General features: G+C 37.6%; 1 protein-coding gene across 1 annotated transcript; it reads left to right on the top strand.

Moving 5' to 3' along the window:
* The first annotated feature begins 1417 nt into the window (after window positions 1-1417).
* LOC131783769 (tetratricopeptide repeat protein 28-like) lies at window positions 1418-17200 on the top strand. The gene is made up of 6 exons (XM_066160787.1): window positions 1418-1626; window positions 4488-4639; window positions 5860-6021; window positions 6282-6359; window positions 12285-12352; window positions 13542-17200. The coding sequence occupies exons 2-6, from the start codon at window positions 4543-4545 to the stop codon at window positions 17019-17021; spliced, it is 3885 nt and encodes a 1294-aa protein (XP_066016884.1). The 5' UTR covers window positions 1418-1626; window positions 4488-4542; the 3' UTR covers window positions 17022-17200.
* The last annotated feature ends 3067 nt before the right edge of the window (window positions 17201-20267 follow it).

Below are 20267 nucleotides of genomic sequence, written 5' to 3'. Positions count from 1 at the left end.
CTATTGTGCACGCTCATGACGTCACAAACAAATCCCTCGAGAATTTTGTATTCAATCAGGAAATAAAGTTCATTAAAACGCGTGATTTCACCTGTCAGTTTTTTGACCAATCTAAGACAAGATCGTTTACAGCGTAGCGAAATATTTTCCTTAAATAAGATTATCAACGCGCCGAAGCGTAGCAGAGGGAATATTAAATTATATTTATCTAGACAGCACTTTGTATGCTTTGAAGATGAAACTTCTCTGAATTTCCAGGTGACTTCAGCCATTTCGTCTCTTATTCAGTCAACGCACGGTTGAAATAGTTTATGAGCCCTAACTCATTGGTCTGAAACTTATGGAAAGTTAGGTATTTATTTTCAAAGCACATTATTTGTGCTCAATTGTTTAGATTCCTTTCAATCTAACATATCAAGCTTTACGTCATCAACTATCTTTCAACTGTAGCCAATAACGTCGCGCTATTTGATTGGAACAAAAATAACAGCATATAGAGATGCAGTCTACTGATTAGGCTTCTTTTAGTTGCTTGTAGCCTGGCACCAGCGGCGGGCATTGTAATTAACAACGCATGAATAAATGGGACTAGTTTTTAAGGAATCTGTGGTGCTGCGTTGGTGAAGGGTACAACAAGATAATTTAGGTTTATAATCCAACTGCACAAAGTAGAGTTCAAATAACGCGAATATATATACCACATGTACAGCTGGTTATTTTTTACTGTTAAAAAACCTGTTTAACGGTCGGCTGCGCTTCTCTGTCCGCTTTGTTTTTCCCGCCTTATGAGAAATGACTAGAAAGACAGAAAAAAGTTGGATAACAAAACTTATTAGACGTTTTTGGTGTGAAGTATTGCAATTGGTGAGTATTTTACTAGTTGTTTGTATTTTGACCCACCTCACGGGCTCGTCAAAATACGGCACAACTTGAGCTCGTAAAAATTCTCAGCGATACTACACATCAAAACGTCTATTAAGATATATGTATTTTCACTCGCTGTTTGTATTTTAACGAGCCTGTCGGGCGAGACAAAACACCAGGTAAGGAAAATCCAAAAAATCCTTTCAGAAAAAAAAAACTGGATACATATTCCCTGAACCAGTGCGGTGCCACTTACCTTTTGAGTTCTAAAGTCCTTTAAATGGCACGCAATCACAAAATGAGAATGAGATAAATAACAGTTTACGTTCACGCTGCAGCAAAATTTATATGAATATATTCCGAGAGGAATTCGTTTCTAATATTAGAAAGACTTAAGAGTGTTAATGAGAACTTGTTAAAATAAGATGAAATATTGTAGTGGACCTTAAAAGATGCGAGAAGCGTGCGAGAAATACTGAATTTTTATGTAAATAAACACGTTGAGTAGGCACTTCCGGCTTCAAGCTTGCACAGACTTATGGGCCAGGGGACTCCCACTTCATTTTCGCAACCCGGCATTGAGATTCTTCGCTCTACAATATAGCTTCCGAGTCTTTCTTGGTACTTTCTCAGTCTTAGTGACTTTCTTTCAAACATTTCCATGATGGATTGAGGAATCAAGGTCGTAAATCAGTCAAACGTGCCTTGCATTTCCGCGACAGAAGTAAGAACGCATGGTTGAATCAGATTTGTGAATATAAGGTAAATACTTTTATTTGGAGTTTCTCAGGTAACATTTTCTCCTTCAAATGTTCTCAATCTGTCCTAATTTCTCTGATTTCCGGCAATGTAAGACGTTCCTACAGTTAACTGACGAGGATTGCCAACTTTTATTTGATTCTGGCGCGTATTAATTGTATTGACGCTTAGTGTTACTTGTAAACTAATTCAGCTGTGCTTACATGAACATGTTACAACTGTCGAATTAAAAAAAAATCCTCAGCCAATACTCGGCATTTACCTAAAAAAAAAAATTAATTTGAGAGAGTTAAAAGGAATCTCCAAATTACCGATTTGATTTAGTGCAAGCCCTGATGACTGAAACACTTTCAGTTTCGTTTCCGTGTCATGTGCATGTGGAGCATAGCTTTCATGTCTAGATTATGTGTTAACTTAAATTGCTCCCGTATTTAAGATGCATTTAATCAAAAAGCGATAAACATTTCCAGCTTATTTCATGTGCTTGTGTTTATAATTTAATAGTTAGAAAGTAATTTTTTTTTTTTGGATAGACTGATTAGATTGTCCTTCCAAACTATACTGTTATACTGATTTCCTTGTTAAATATTGAGACAGGTTGATTTTACTTCAAATGCCAGCTAGTGATTTATTGGAAGCGTCCTTTCAATTAACTACATTCAAGTTTTAGGAATCCGATTCATCAACTGGTAATGATTCATTGGTATCTGAGTAAAGTTTTACCTTTTGTCATCTTCTAATCAATATATGATCAATCAATGATCACAATAAAACTGATTTAGTTTTGCATGTGGCTGCACGCATCCAAGTATGTGTCTGGTGATAATCCATGTTATCACATGGCAAGGTAGGCTTGAGGTAAATAAAAAGTTCTGATTGGTTCTTACTTGGTCAGGATTTTGCCACCTAGACCATCATCACACCATACAAACAGTCCTAAACATGTAAATTTCAAGCAAACTTGTTTAGTCCAAGTGACATTAGTGCATGACAATTACCTTTCTTTCTTGAGCTGTACTGGGAAATATTGGTAATATGCCATTTCTATACTGCCACAACCTTGGGCCAATATTCCTCAGTAAAGCCCTGGTGCTTAACTGGTTAGTTAGAATTAAGTACTGGCTTTTGTAAAAATAATCTACACTGTACATGTATCTCTGGCTATTTTAAATTCCAGTACAATTGATTTCCTTATTACTCTAGTTTTTATTGAATTTATTTGTACATGAAGACAGCCAGTAAGGATTATTTTATATTTAAAAAACAAGCCATCTTGATTATTAGGAGAATTAAAGTTAGCATCAAAGGCAAATCAATTATGTGCACAAAACAATGTAAACATGACATGAATATAAAAACAATTTGTTAAATATACATACACTATATATATATATACTAGTAAGCCACAAATGTCAGCACCTAGCTGTACCAAATTGAAATCCATTTGAACATACATCAGCATGCATAAATGTATATATTTCCCTGTTTTTCCAGTGATTAAAGTGTAACAGTGGAATGAACACTCACCTATACGAATATGGATGTCAGCTCAACTGTAGGAAATTGAATTAAAGAAATATATCTTTTACAAGTTTTGACCAGTAATCCCTATTTGAAAATCAGATGAGACAATTTTTCTTTGGTGTTGTAAAATTTGTTTCTTATGAGAAAGGAGTCAGCATAAACTGTCTCCTCTTGTGGAGACATGGTGGTCTTATAATTAGTGAGGTGGACTCTGTTGAAGTCCTAAATGTAATAACTGTCCTAAATGTAATAAAGTCCTAAATGTAATAACAGTTGGTCCTAAATGTAATAAAGTCCTAAATGTAATAAGCCTCCAATGCAATTGTTTAACTCCTTCAGTGCATTGTTGTTATGGTAGACATCCACATTGAGATGTTAAAGTGACAGCTGTCACACTAAGAAACCGCTGACTAGTATACATGTCACATTACAGGCTCGCTGATATCAATCAGCATCTTTTTACTTGCTAGACAAAAGAAATATCAGCAGTCGGAGTATGATCCTTTAAGCAGTTTATTGATCGCGTTAAAGAAAATCATTTCCAGCCCAAAGTGGGCTAGTGCTATACATAGAAAAAAAAATTAACGACCCTCTTGGGTTTATCGTGTTGCAAACACAGTTGGCTTTCTCTATCGGCTCTCGAAATAAACAAGCCATTCTTGATTCTTATCAAAGCAAAATCTTTTGCTATACAATGAATCCTTTAATGACCAAGCCAAGAGAATACAAGACCAAGCTTGTTCAGTCAAGATGACTGGATATTAGCCTTGTTCTTTTTTTACTTTTTTATGGACTGAGACTTGGGTAGCAAAAATTAGTTAGGGAAACCTGATAAAATGCTAGGGGGGTGAAAGGGGGGGGGGGAGAATAACAGTGGAATGGACTTGCATCCTGTCCAGGGTTTGGTGATAATACTCCCAGTTGCTTCATGTGAGGAAACCAAGATTAATTAAAGCTCAGGCCCTGGACAGACCACTTTTCAAATCCAGATGGGACCTAACTACCTCTTAGTCTAAATGATTTAAATTGCTACTGTTACAAATTATATGAACTTGAAACACACAGATGTTGATTTTTGTCCAATTTATTTCAGTTCATTGGGAATGTCTTAAGTAAATCTTGAAATTTATTGTAATGAGAAGTGAATTACTGATCATTTAATATTAATGCTTGTTTCCTTCAGTATATAAATCTTTTGTTCTCTTACTACTTTTAGTTTGCTATTAATATTAATTGCTTATGGTTTTGTGTCTATGTATCCCTCCGATTCTCAGAAGGGAAAAGATATTTTACAATAGGGTAATATGTTAAGCTACGATTTGCAACCATCTTTTTTTCAGGCCAGGATGACTTAAAACAGCAACTTTTTGCAAGAAGCATCTCCTTATAGTTGCTATGGCTAAAGAAAGAAGTGCAATTAAGGTTCCATCTGAAAATGAAGACTTACCTGACAAAGAAAATGCTCCAGATTTTGATGAGGACACTTTACGAGGTGAGCCAGGTTCAACTTTGGCTTCAGTTAGTCACTGTTAAAATGTTTTCTATTCCACCAGTTTCAAGAATGTAAGCAGATGTGGAGAACGACATTAATACACTGCATGACCACTTTAAAGGATGTTTGGCCAGTCATGACTCTCTTCTATGATTACAATATGTTGTTCATTGACTGAGAGGATCTATGAAATATTTGTTATTTTCTTTTCTCAAAGTTCAAAGCAAGTACACAAAGTTATAATAAGTAAAGACTTTATTTGATCATCATATGACATCCATTTTGTAAGTTTGCATCATAAGTACTGTCATCATCATCTTTCCATTATATTATGCAACAATCAATTGAAAGTTTCAACTTTCCCCCAAGCAACCAATTTCCAGTAGAGTGCAAGTGTTATATCACTGAATATGGAGGTGTTTAACCCTTGACACCCTAACATCAGTATCCATATTCTCCATACTATTCTTTGTATGTTTCTTGTGGTACTGAAAAAGAGAATTCATTTGAAGATCAATGCTTCTTAGGTTGGTGATCATTTCCTTTATTCTCATGAGCTTAGTGAATGATTCAGCAGTATTACTGTTAGGAGAAGTGAGATGCTGGTCACTCTTAGGGTTTCAAAGAGTTAAGGTGGATAGTGAACTTTCACTAACAAATGGCTCAGAAGAAAAAAGTCTACAAGGTCTAGGTTTTAAAGCTTGTCAATTAGTTGAAAGTCAGGTTGCTTATTTTTTTTTTTTTTTGCCTAAAAATTGTGTGGTGCATTTAAACACATTATTAATTTTGCCCGTGGAATAGGAATTTTAAGAAACCTATCTCCAAAAGTTTAAATGCCTAAGGGTTTGCTTCTAATTGAGTGATGCTTAATTCTCATCATTGTTATTACCACTGTTGTCACCCAAATTATTAACATCATTATAAATATTAATCTCATCTTCTTTATCATTATTCTTATGATTTATATAATAACTGTTAGTTATATAATAACTGTTGAGGGGGGGGAGGGGGGGGACTGCACACATCCTCCAAGCTTTTCAGGGGATGGGTTAAGTCAGGCAGGTGCAAAAGTGGCAGCTGACACTAAAGGAAAAATCTGCAGATTTTAAATCTCCAGATCTTGGCAGCTCTGCTTATGCACTAATTAACTACAACCACAGGTAATTATTAACTACAACCACAGACTTTGACAAAAATTATTTTTTATTTTTTCTTTGCAGCCGCAGCTGATGTTTATAGGAATGAGGGTAATGAGGCCTTCAAGAAAGGAGATTTCATCAATGCTATTCATTTTTACACCAAAGGAATTAAAATGAACTGCAACAAGAAAGAACTGAAGGCCAAACTGCACAACAACAGGGCAATTGCACATTCTAAACTTGGTAAGATGATGAGAGCTTAAATATGCATTTTTTTTCTATTTTGAAGCTATTGAGTTGTTAGTAGTAGTTTTCTGAAAAATGTGATAATTTTGAATGCATGCCTGGAAAAATTTACTTCTTATCTTGGCCTCTCAAATATAAAAAGAAGTAACCTCTTACCCCAGATATCAATGAGCATCACAAGTTTTTCCCAAAATTATAGTAATGGTAGTTGGTTTGCAACATGTATGGCTAATCAGAGATATTTATTTCAATAACAGGAAATCACCAGGATTCACTAAGGGATGCAGAAGCAGCCATTGAGTTAAATCCAACTTTCCTTAAGGCAATTGTGAGAGGTTAGATATGTTAGCTGTGCTATAATAATAAAAAAGGAACTCAACACTCTAAGGTTAAATGAGGTTAAATGGAGTTCAATCTTGTCTCAATTGACTTTAATTAAGAGGTCTAGACCACCCTGATGTACATTTGAATCCAGCTCTTGACTGCTATATGCCATGACTTCCATTAATTATGATGAGAATAATTATTATTTTGAACGGGATGAAGAACTCAATGCGGGATGTAAAGCAAAATTTCAGCATGAATATTTTAGTTCCTTAAGTTCAATGAGTCACAGGTGTCAGATATGTTAAGAGCGTGTCCATGAGAGCACCGGGCAGTCGTGCTACATGCCATCTCACCGATTTCAATGAAACTTTGCCAGTTTAAAGGGTCTACCCAAAACTCAAAAAGACAAACTGGTTCCTTTTTTGGTTTTTTTTCCGGGGGGAGATAGACCACCCCCCGGTTTTTCTAGGTTTTCACCAAGGAAATCACTTCAAATAGGTAAAATGTATGAAGCGGTCACTGTGATGGTATTTAACTGATTACTTTGAGGACTTGCACACATATTTTTACATCCTTAGTTAATGTCTGCTGCGAGTATCCGTCAGTTTGATTGACGGCTTGTCAATCAACAGAGGCAAATATACGACTGTGTTTTTAGACTTTTCGATTCATCCAAATATTTGACAGCTTTGAGGTCAAATATCTCCCGTTGCCAGAAAGCTACAACACTAATCTTAATTCCCCTTTATAACCCATCATTTCATCTCTGAAAATCATCAAAAAAATCTTTGGGCACTACCGTATTTTTGTCTTGGATACCTTTTAAAATCTGCGACTGTGACAAGTTTCTCTCAACTACACCTGTCACGCAATTCTTGCTAAATAAACCTATATTTTTTAGCTCTTTATACAAGATGATTGATCAAGAAAGGTGAAAAATGTGAAAAACTTTCGAGAAAAACTTTCGAGATACATGTAGACAGACGGAAAATCAATGGGAAAATTTTGTACGGCACAAAACATTCATTAGTCTATAATTTGATTGTTTATCATTATCATTGCTCATTTTAGGAGATTTTAAAGTCACATGCTGCGTGTTGGTCGATATTACTACATGTTCCAGTGTGCTACAACTTCGGCTTTCACAGACGAGAAATTCTGCGCTCTCGCTCGAGAGCAAATATAAATTTTTCTATCGGACTAAAAACTGTGCCGCTTCTATCCCGAAAATAAAATTCAAATAGTGTTGTCGTTGTCACTTACCGCCATCGAACATTTACATGCAGAACTCCGCTAAGCTAACATCTGTTGTGTGACCCGAAGACTCTCCGAAGGAATTATTCAAGCGCGTTGTTCGTGCTGTCTGCTAAATAACAATTTCAAAATAATCTGCAGTTCATTATGATTATTTACCTGCTTCAATCGTAAAATATCTGCATATTTTTTTCAAGCATTCTATTACTACATATAAATCTACATCTCTCTAGATCGAGTGTCGCCGGCGTTTAATTGCGTGACTTGTAAAATTTTCAAATAAGAATGAGCCAGCAGTAATTTGGCGAGTAGCCTTCCTGCAAATTTCCCTTGATGAAATCCCAAGACATAGTCAGTTGTTTTCGTAAGCAAAGACAATAAATATGAAAGAAAAGTGAGATGCAAAAGTCTTTTTTTTTTTTTTAGCTTAATAGCAGCTCTCCTGCAGTCTTCGTCTAAATTTTGTAAGGTCCCTCCTTATCTTCTGCCTTGTTCGGTCACTTTCGAATTCTGAAGCTAAATCATTGGCAGCGGCCTCTCCGTCCCCATTCATATTTACAGAGGGGGACCTCACCAATGAGTCAATTTTTGTTACGGCAGATAACCGGCTAAAGTATCGAGCGATTTGCTGCTGTATCAACTGGTCAGTCTTAGTCAACATTTCTGGCTGGTGTCGTCTCTTAAACTCGATATTTGGGAAATCACATTAGAGGCGGTTGCCTTGCTAGTTTCCTCCCTTGTCCGGCACACGTCTAGGAGATAATTCTCTGCTTTTTGAGAAAAGGTGGCTGTTTTTTGTGTTTTCCAAAGAGCCCATCCAAAGTCCTCTTGGCTAGTTAGAGATTGTTCGTCAGAATTTTTACCTGAGGTCCGACCTTGAACGTAGCCATCCCCTATAGAATGGCAAGCCGGTCTTTGTCCATTTCCTCTTGATCTTATCCTAGGCGGAATTTTTTTGTCGGCCTCACTGTGTTTGTCTTTGTCAGGGTACATTTGGATGGCAGCCAATGACTGAAACATCTTGATACATCCTTCTTTTAGCAAGAATATCTCGCTTTCTTGTTCCGTCTATGACGGATTGGGTATAGTTCTCGCGATGACCCGCGTTCAGAAATCTGTGTACGTTGCTGATAACCACCCGCTTCTATGATTAGTTTGCTGAAGGTTTCTAATGTGATGAGCCTAGTAAGACCCTGAAGTGCTTCAAACCGCGCCAGTTGGTCTGCGCTATAAACTTGTCGCAGTTCTTAAGTCAGAGGGAGGATCGCCCACCTCTATCTATGTGAGCGCCTCTACAGTACCTGCGTATCCCTAGCAATCATATGAAATAAAGTTCATCTCAGTCACAAATCACCAGTTAGGAAAACTGATGTTCAGATAAGCGCTCTTCGTGCCCTTCTTCCTTATTCATTACCGGCTCTAAGATAGCAGCTACAGTACGCGTTCTATTTAGGTTTACAGTCACCTTGCCGCCACAAGGAAGACTCGCCACCAGCTTTGATTTCTTCTGCCATCTGCAGATTCATCTCTCTCTCACTTTATGTCTCCGATTTTAATGAGGAGGATACTGGCATTTACGAACCCGAAGGTCTAAATCTCACACCAAGTTGTGCACGATATTTGAGGTACATCGTGAAATCGTGGCCTTCGTAATCTCCAAATAAGCCAATACGCGCTAGAATAAGCTCCATCTCGGACGAAACGCATGTTTGGGATACATCGACGTCTCTCAAATGCTTTTTTTTAGCTGTATACCCACGAATTTAGAGGTGTGAGCTGTTTCCGACCCTGGCCAGCGCGAGAAAAATAACATTTGGTTCTACAGTTAGTTGCAAATAAACAAGACAACTGCACCATCTTGACTTTATCAATTCGAGTGTTAGATTAAATTGAGGGCTTTTTAGATCGATTTCTTATATGACATCACTATGAAGATGTAATACAACTGATACACCTACAGTGCATAGGATTAACAATGTCTGCGTTGTAACGAGAAGGAGGAAAATATTACCGGAAGTGTAAACTCTTTTTAAAAAGAGTTTCAGAGACGTTTCAGAGATGTCTATCTTTGATCGGCTGTCACAAAAAAATGACCCCCACTTAAATTTACTAGGAAAAATGAACTTACCAACTTCTTGTTGAAAAAATTGGAATTCATTTGACCGATACGCCGGCTGTTTCAATTTTTCTTTTTCCTCGGGCTGCTATGAAACAGTTCATAAATTGACTAATAAATAAAGTGTTTTGAAATACCGTTCGGGATTTGCCTTTTTTTTAATCAAGGGTAGACAAAGTTTTTAAAACATTTGACTAGAATTTCATGGAGTTCACCTCGATAGTTTTCGTCGGCCAGAGTCAAGACGCGCCAAGCTAAGCGACATCGCCCTCTAGTAAAATAATTTTCCAAAGAATAAACGTGGCGAGCGTGAGGAAACGCACATTTTTCTCATTATTGTGATCAAAGCCCACTGATGTACCTAAATTGGTACTTACGGTATCAAACCATTGATTATGACAGGGTGAGCTTAGTTTTTCTGTCGAGGTCGACGTGACTTCACATTAAAAGCATTTTTGACGGAACAAACTAGTGAGCATCACTGCTCGAATTAAGAAAGTAAAAACTTGTATTTATCTCCCACGCGTTTCGTCTGACAATAGTAGACTTCATCAAGGATTTTTTCAAGTAGGGTAAATAAGCTTGCTCATATACAAATAGTAAATAAGTTGTCTCTTTGCTATTGAAGCCAGTGGATAGAATTCGCCAGGTGCGCCTACGGTGTTATACACGAGTGACATTTTCCGGACGTTACATATACGAGTACGTGATCCGTTTGAGGGTCACAGATTTAGAGTAAATATTTCACTCCTCAACATCACCCAATGTCTCTAGTTTACAGAGGTCTTAGAACGTTTCATTATATGGAGTTGCCTTCTGCGGGTAGAAGGCTACAAGCGAATTTCTCAGGCGTCATTGCCTTTGATTTCTCAATTGATGTTGTCGCAAAGACAGTTTTTGGGAGTCACGAGACAAAAAAACTTATCAGGTCCTAGTTTCATGTTCTAATGGAAATAAATAGCAAATAAAAACACATTTTCTTTTGAAATAAAGTCACAAATGACGGGGGTTCTCCGAAACAAATAGTGATAGAAAAGGATTTCAGTTCTGGTCAATATTGACTTTTCATGGCCTACTTCCAAATCTGAGGGAACGCGCTGAGGGAATAAAAAAACATGAATGTGTGATAATGCAAGCAAGAGAATGAAAATCCAAATGAAGAAAAAGGAGAAAACATAGGAACCCGTGTTGCAGCGTGCAGATATCTTTTGAGCCAGACCTACACACCTAAGCCCGACACCACCCAGAGAAACTCGAAAGAGTCCTGTATATGAACTACCTCGCACGTGCACGCAGGAAAGGCCATGACAATCAGCGAAAATAATAGCAAATGCAAATGATATTTGAAGTCAAAAAACAGGAAAATAAGATAACAGAAGGATTAAGAACTTTCTAGAGGTGTCTTCTTGAAAAAAAAAGATGAACAATTTTTACTTCTCATGAAAGGTCACGCAGTAACCCTACAAATACTACAACTACAATACTCTACGTGGATTTCTTGATAGTGGAAAGTGAAAAAACATTTTCCAGTCTTATTTTCTGGAAACATGACGTAGTTAATGAATTTATGGGGCTACTGGTACTGACTCCTACCAAATAAGGGGGGCAGAGTTTCCCGTCATTCGTGGTATGGAAAAGCCGAAGTTGTTACACTCGGGAACTTGTACGTCAACAAGCAGGCGACGTGTGACTTTAAAATCTCCTCTCCTGTTACAGTTTCCTTATTGTAAACTGTGTGATGATAATAATAGACGATCAAAGTATAGGCTAATGAATGTTTTGTTCTGCACAAGAGCCCTATGTCCTGATTTTAGCAAATCTTCAAAGTAAAGTGAAGAAAGAAACGCTATGATTTTCCCATTGACTTTTCGTCTACATGCATCTCTCTAAACGTAAAATTTTCCATTCCTACAAAAAATCTCGAAAGTTTTTCACATTTTTCACCTTTCTTGATCAAGCATCTTGTATAAAGAGCTAAAAAATGTAGGTTTATTTTGTCAAGTGACCGCCTAGAGCAAGAATTGTGTGATAGGTGTAGTTGAGAGAAACTTGTCACAGTCGCAGATTTTAAAAGACATCCAAGACAATACGGTAGTGCCCAAAGATTTTTTTGATGATTTTCAGAGATGAAATGCTGGGTTATAAAGGGTAATTAAGATTAGTGTTGTAGCTTTCTGGCAACGGGAGATATTTGACCTCAAAGTTGTCAAATATTTGGATGAATCGAAAAGTCTGAAAACACAGTGGTATATTTGCCTCTGTTGATTGACAAGCCGTAGATCAAACTGACTGATACTCGCGGCGCCTATTAACTGAGGATGTAAAAATATGTGTGCAAACCCTCAGAGTAATCGGTTAAATACCATCGCAGTGAGAGCTTCGTACATTTTACCTATTTGACGCGATTTCCTTGGTGAAAAACAAGAAAAACCGGGGGGGTGGTTTTGTTTTGTTTTGTTTTGTCTTTTTTTTCTCTTGCTCTGTAATGATTTCAATGGTTTCAGGTTCTTTTCTCCGAATTGAGCTACAGTAATAGTATGCTTCTTTGTGTTGTTGCCTACAGGAGCCACTGCTTGTGTTGAATTGAAGAGATTTGAAAAAGCAATCACTTGGTGTAATAAGGGACTAGCTGTATCCTTTGAAGGAATCTTTCATTTTTAATCGTGGGTATAATGGAAATAGTTTCCATAATTTAATGTTTCAAGGGAGAAAATACAAAGAAGGGTATTAATTATGATGGGAACTTGTCAGCTCACATACTTTAAGTGTGTGTTATAAAGAAACGTAGGAAAAGTTATTACCTCATGACTTATTAAAGATATTACTCCTTTCAGCCAATTTGACTTAGTTATACTATCCATGCCAATAACTGCTACATTAGTTTAGATAACCCTTTAATTCACAGACCAAGTTTGTAATTATCCTTACTGTTAACCGTAAGATTTTTGTAATGTTCGTTCAAAGAGTTCAGCATTGGATCAACTAATTATCCCCAAATTGATATTTTTTTTGCTCTCAACACTCATCTGATTGATATTGTATTGCTATTGTAAGGAGAAATTCTCTCTTGGTCACTCATGGGAGTTAAAGGGTTAAAAGACTAATATTCATCCAGTTTATACATGGTACGTGGGTAGATGATCTCTCTAAAACAAGCCAGAATAAAAAGCTCGGTAATGTTTACATATCTTATGCAGATTTTCTTGCCTTCGACCTTTTTCCACTACTTAGAGACTCGGAAACTTTCGTCCTGCTTTCCTATGGACAAATAAAAATTTTAAAGACACGTATTGGTGTTGTAGACTCATTTCTTCCACTGCTGTAAAACATTCGTCTGATGTTAAAGCTATATTAATTTAAAAATTGAGCAAGTGCTGCTCAGTTTTTGGAAACTAGGGATTAAATTTAGATATTTCGCGTTAAATTTTTAGTCTGCACTCTGAAAAAAGATTTTTGAAATGTAAATTTACTTCACAACTGACTTTAAGACTGAATGTTGATAAAACATCTATCTTTCATGCAAGCCCTCCTAATGGGCCATTTTATAGTTGTGTACTTAGTTGCCAAGCCTTTGATTTGGAGTAAAGCTGAAGATGACCTTGTTGTGATAGAGACCAGTATCTAGAAACGATAATAACAAAGTAGTTTGCTTTAAATAGCAGCAATGTTTTTATCATAACAAGGTCACCCTTAGCCACACCCCTGTTCAAAGGCTTGGGAACCAAGCACGCAAATGTTAAAATGCACTATCATAAATCAATATGATCAGAAAAATATTTTTTTTGTTTTTTCCACATTTTTAACCCTTAACATAAAAAAGATTGAAAAAAACAACGGGATCTTGTTGTCATTAAGAATTCAGTCTGTCAGTGAAGTGGGAAATAAGTCCATGGAGGAAAAAGATCCTATTAGTCATGACCACGGTAGTGCAAGTTCAGGTGATGTCAAGAAAGTCATAGGTCTCTATAATCGGGGAGAAGAAGCCATAGAGTACCTCAACCTATATCTTAAAAAAGCTAAAGAAGTAGGAGACAAGCATGGGGAGGGTAACGCTTATGGCAATCTTGGCAATGCTTATCACCGTCTGGGTGATTTCAAAAAAGCCATAGAGTACCACAACCTACATCTTAAAATAGCTAAAGAAGTAGGAGACAGGCATGGGGAGGGTGTTGCTTATAGCAATCTTGGCAATGCTTATCGCCGTCTGGGTGATTTCAAAAAAGCCATAGAGTACCACAACCTACATCTTAAAATAGCTAAAGAAGTAGGAGACAAGCATGGGGAGGGTGGTGCTTATGGCAATCTTGGCAATGCTTATTTAAGTCTGGGTGATTTCAAAAAAGCCATAGAGTACCTCAACCTACATCTTAAAATAGCTAAAGAAGTAGGAGACAAGCATGGGGAGGGTAACGCTTATGGCAATCTTGGCAATACTTATCGCCATCTGGGTGATTTCAAAAAAGCCATAGAGTACCACAACCTACATCTTAAAATAGCTAAAGAAGTAGAAGACAAGCATGGGGAGGGTGGTGCTTATGGCAATCTTGGCAATGCTTATTTAAGTCTGGGTGATTTCAAAAAAGCCATAGAGTACCACAACCTACATCTTAAAATAGCTAAAGAAGTAGGAGACAAGCATGGGAAGGGTGGTGCTTATGGCAATCTTGGCAATGCTTATGAAAGTCTGGGTGATTTCAAAAAAGCCATAGAGTACCACAACCTACATCTTAAAATAGCTAAAGAAGTAGGAGACAAGCATGGGGAGGGTGGTGCTTATGGCAATCTTGGCAATGCTTATTGCCGTCTGGGTGATTTCAAAAAAGCCATAGAGTACCACAACCTAGATTTTAAAATAGCTAAAGAAGTAGGAGACAAGCATGGGGAGGGTGGTGCTAATGGCAATCTTGGCAATGCTTATTTTAGTCTGGGTGATTTAAAAAAAGCCATAGAGTACCACAACCTACATCTTAAAATAGCTAAAGAAGTAGGAGACAAGCATGGGGAGGGTCGTGCTTATGGCAATCTTGGCAATGCTTATGACAGTCTGGGTGATTTCAAAAAAGCCATAGAGTACCACAACCTACATCTTAAAATAGCTAAAGAAGTAGGAGACAAGCATGGGGAGGGTGGTGCTTATGGCAATCTTGGCAATGCTTATGACAGTCTGGGTGATTTCAAAAAAGCCATAGAGTACCACAACCTAGATCTTAAAATAGCTAAAGAAGTAGGAGACAAGCATGGGGAGGGTGCTGCTTATGGCAATCTTGGCAATGCTCTTCACAGTCTAGGTGATTTCAAAAAAGCCATAGAGTACCACAACCTACATCTTAAAATAGCTAAAGAAGTAGGAGACAAGCATGGGGAGGGTGTTGCTTATGGCAATCTTGGCAACGCTTATCGCCGTCTGGGTGATTTCAAAAAAGCCACAGAGTACTACAACCTACATCTTAAAATAGCTAAAGAAGTAGGAGACAAGCATGGGGAGGGTGTTGCTTATGGCAATCTTGGCAAGGCTTATGACAGTCTGGGTGATTTCAAAAAAGCCATAGAGTACCACAACCTACATCTTAAAATAGCTAAAGAGGTAGGAGACAAGCATGGGGAGGGTGTTTCTCATGACAATCTTGGCAATGCTTATCACAGTCTGGGTGATTTCAAAAAAGCCATAGAGTATTACATCCTAGCTCTTAAAATAGCTAAAGAAGTAGGAGACAAATCCTTGGAGGCAATGGCCTACTATTCATTAGGATGCGTTTTTGAGTTGCAAGGTGGACTGCCAAAAGCCGTTGAGCACTACCAAGCTAGCATAAACTTATTCAATTCCTTGAGAGTACTTCTAAAATCTAAAGACGAGTGGAAAGTTAACTTTCGAAATCAATATCAAATGGCGTATACGGGTTTGTGGAGAGTTCTCGTAGAACAAGGTAATGTAGATGAAGCCTTATTTGTTGCTGAGAAAGGACGAGCTCAAGCTCTGACCGACCTTATGGAATCCAGTTTTTGTGATGAAGCAAGTCAGCACAAGGCAGGTGATGAAGATTTAGCAGTCACTGCTAAGTCTACATCGATTTGGATAAACGGTTTTTCAAAAGTTTTAAAAAGCGTTCCATCAAACACTGTCTTTCAGGCAGTGGACAAAGCTGACGTCAATCTTTGGGTTGTGTCCGAAAGAAAACAAGTTCAGCTAAGACAAAGTAAACTCAAAGGTTTTGTTTCAGAGAATAGTGGATCTAGCCAGTCCTTTGAGTCGTTCATGCTCGGTGTCTATACACAACTTGGTGTTGTTTCTAATGTGAGATGCGAGAATCGATCTTTGGATGTTTTGAGGGAGAGCCGTTCAAAAGTGGATGAGAAACCTAAAGAAGACAAGCCTCAACCTCCTATCCAACAAAACGAATGCTTGAACACTTTGTACGATACCGTTATGAAGCCGGTGTCTGACCTGCTTCAAGGGGATGAGTTACTCATTATTCCCGATGGACCCCTGTGGCTCGCTCCTTACGCTGCACTCAAAGATGGTAATTCTAAATACCTTTGTGAATCTTTCAGAATCCGACTCGCTCCATCATTAACGAGTCTCGGACTCATTGCCGATTGCCCAGATGATTATCACAAAAGGAATGGCGCGTTACTTGTAGGAGATCCGTGGGTATCTGAGGTTACTAACAGCGAGGGAGAGAAAATCCTCGAGCAGCTTCCGTGTGCTAAAGAAGAAGTAGAAATGATCGGAAAAATTCTGAATATCGCGCCAATCACTGGCAGACAGGCCACGAAACGTGAGGTGCTGAAAAGACTCAGTTCCGTTTCCTTAGTTCACTTTGCGGCACACGGATGTGAAGAAACTGGCGAAATTGCTCTCACACCTGACCCAGACCGAACATCTACTGTGCCTACCGAGAAGGAGGATTACATTTTAACGATTCGAGATGTGTTAAATGGTCAACTTCGCGCTAAACTAGTTGTACTTAGTTGCTGCCACAGCGGTCGAGGCGAGATCAAGGCTGAAGGTGTGGTTGGCATTGCACGCGCTTTTATGGGGGCTGGTGCTCGGTCTGTTGTGGTGTCCCTGTGGGCGATTGATGAAAAGGTTACTCTTGAGTTCATGAAATGCTTTTATCGACACCTTGCCGAAAGTAAACCTGCAAGCGAGTCACTGAACCTGGCCATGAGAAGCCTTAGAGAATCAGACCAGTTCCGCGACATCAAACACTGGGCTCCCTTTTTGCTGATTGGAGATGACGTTACTTTTGACTTCATGGCAAAGGAAAGAGAAAATTTGAATACAAAATCAAATAAATGAAAACTTGTTTTTTCTCATCTCAAAAAGAATGACGCATGAACTTAGAGGCGTTAAATGTTTCTCTATTTTGGCAATTTTTGGCTATTTTTCATAACTTTCTACTTTTTTTGAATGGAACTTGAGATGTGTAGCTTTACCATGGTGAAGAAATAAAATCAGACTATTTTATTGTATTTTGATCAGTGGAATTGTCTTTTTTTGTTAGCTTTAAAAATTAAACGCTTGCGAACAGAACGAAATGTAACAAGGCCTACAGTAGTTGAAGGTGATTGCGAGGTGTTAGTTTTCGTTAATATGACACTCAGCTCTATTCCTGTACCACAATCAGTTGTATGGAAAACAATTTAAAGACTTTTTCTTTTACATAACCAGGAGCTTGTTCACCGGGTTTTAATTTCGTTTATACTCTAAGCTTTTAATAAGCAAAGAAACAGTTCGTCGTTTGCAAAAGTTGGCGAAATTTGTAATTCCAAAAGTTTGATTTCTAAATTTGCAGCAATATGCTAATAAAACTTGGATGGTTTCTCTATATCATAAATTACTTTGTTACAATTTGAGATTGTCTTCACAGGAAAATTTGTGTAATATTTTTTTCAATCCATCTCAATGAATCTAATTCTATCAGTGCCAAGATTGCCATTCTAAGCTTAATTTGAAGAAGTAAACATCACAGATAATTGAATTTACTGACCATATGTAAGAGACATAAGACCTACTTTCAGGGGTGTAGCCAGCCTCTAGTCCCGTAGGCCCGGCCTACAATTGTTTTCCGCCCGCTTGACTTTCATAATACGACTTTTGCAAATGTTGAAACGAAAATTGAACTTTGTGAGGGAACAGGCCCAAAGCAAGTCAAAAGCTGGCTAAAACCCTGTTTGTAATCAAATGAGTTTGGTAAATTTTATTCCGTTTTATCAAACACTTATCTTTTCGTTTTAAAGAACTACGACAGAGAGGTTAAAAATTGTGCATGTAATCGAAATAAGGAAACAGCAAAGCAGAGTTCACTGTAACGGTAGTTTCCACAGTTGTGACTTTACTGTATGTTCTATGGAATTTGTTGTTTCTTGTAGGAAAATATTTATACCAATTAAGTAAAGAAGGAGATAAAGTAAACCATGTAGTCATCAATGGGAATTCTTTTGGTGAAAAGGTTCACCACAAATGTAAATGTAGTCCGAAGTTGAAAAGGTTCAGGGCTTCAGGATAAAACTTTCAATTTTTGAAAATTCCCTGTTTAATTTGCTTTCATTTCTTTAGATTTACCTTAGTTTAATTTGAAGATGTCTGATAATATCTTTCTTAGATTTAAGAATTTATACCTAGGTATTCATTGTACGCTTTTTAATTAGAACCCGTTAGGTGGTCAAAAATTAAGATATACTGTATCACGGCTGTTTTAGAAGAAAGTTTTGTTAAATGAATCTTAATTTTGCAGATTTTCGTAACTACTATTGATATATTAGTTAACCTCGCACATAGTTGAACATGATGTAACGTAGGATTTTAAAAACAAGGTCGAACAGTTTCAACTAAATATGTTTTGTGTAATGTCATTGTATTTCGAGTGAAGTATTTTGATGTTATTTTTATTTACGGTTAAAAATAATTGTTCACTTACTTTAGTTTAATTAACTCATGAACTCCCAAGTTCTGAAGACAAATTCTCCCAACTGACAAGAATGTGTTTGTTTGTAGCTTCATTTCGAGAATACGATGTAACATTACGTTTCTAGAAAAAATTATCTTCCAGTCTAGATTTTCTCTATTTCTTATGGAGACCATGTTTGTTGGTGTATTAATTCAAATTATGATCAGTCTTGGGAGTAAATGGGTTCATTTTAGTGTCTCCGTGTTGCGTGTATTTTACTTAAAGCCTTGGACAATTTAATGCAGTTTCTATTGTACTTAATTTTGTACTTCTTTGTGTAAGAGAAATATACAGTGTATAAAATACGAAAACTGTGTTGATTTTTATTGTCTGTCTCCATATTCTAAGGATTCTTGTAAGATGCAGAGAGAACGGATCCTGTGAGGTCTTCAATGCTTGTTTCGACACGCGCGCGCCAAGTTTATAATCTGTGTAGCTGACAATGTACTAACATTCCATGTTTCAAGCCCCCACCCACTTATTGTATTGGATTGTATCTCTTTCACTGTCTATTGTTCTCCATATAGCTACACAGTTTTGGAAGCTGATGGACATGTTCATACTGTTACATGTCTGCGCCCTTTTTTACCTTTTTCCACACACAGGTTTTTACACCTTTTCACATTTGCGCGTCCCTTTTTTCTCCTTCCTTTTGTTCCTTCCTTATTTTTTTCATCATACTTTTCCTTTATTCCCATCCTTACGCGCACTTCTTACATCGCCTCCAACTTTATTCTTCTGCGCGCTTCATGAGACGCAACTATTTCCTTGTCTGTTTCAGTTTTCATTCGTCTTAATCCTCACGCAACGTCATGCTTCTTATATCTCGTAAACCTCCCTACTCCCCCAGAGTAGTTGTTATCATGCTCATTTTGTCCACGTTAGGATGGTGTCCCCTTATCGTCATCTCTAGTAAAATCGCAGTTTTCCTCTCGACTTATTCCCAGTCAAAAGGGTCTTAAGTCTTACGTGCGAGTGTTTTCTCTCCTCAGTCCTTTCATCATAATAGCAGTTATAAAGCGAAAGAGCTCCCTCCAAGTCTCGGCGCCATAATCAGCGAATTTTGTTGGAAACGAGTCCTTCAATATCCAAATCAAGGTTTCTTCTATCATCTGATTGGGTATGGGTCAAACTCTCGCCCAGGGTCCACCTACACTGCGAATCCAAAATGGCGGCAGGCCAATCCATAGACTCCACTGAGTCGCTAACCGCCGTCTCGAATGTAGACGCAGAGAAGACCCTTGAAAAGAGTTTTGACAAATCAATAATCAAGAAAGGATAAGTTACTATAGTACATAGAGAGATAGTCGATAACAACTTGAGAGATTCATTATGAGCCATCGATTATTCGACTCCATGTGTCCTTACATCATAGAATAAACTCCTCGAATACGAACGCCCATATGCCCCTCTCCCCCCTCCCTTCAATAACAATATAGATCCCTCTACTGCAACCTTTATCAATATACAGCACAATACAACGTCATACCCTTAGTAACACTGTAAATCCGTGAAATGCAATAACTTCACAGCGCTTCACAACAATATGTACCCCTAAATAGCCATATGCTTCCCTCAACCGAATTTTACATCAC

This window comes from Pocillopora verrucosa, chromosome 13, assembly GCF_036669915.1.
Source record: "Pocillopora verrucosa isolate sample1 chromosome 13, ASM3666991v2, whole genome shotgun sequence".
Lineage (NCBI taxonomy): Eukaryota > Metazoa > Cnidaria > Anthozoa > Scleractinia > Pocilloporidae > Pocillopora > Pocillopora verrucosa.
The sequence above is the reverse complement of the archived record's forward strand: the minus strand, read 5'-3'. Positions and strand labels throughout refer to the sequence as shown.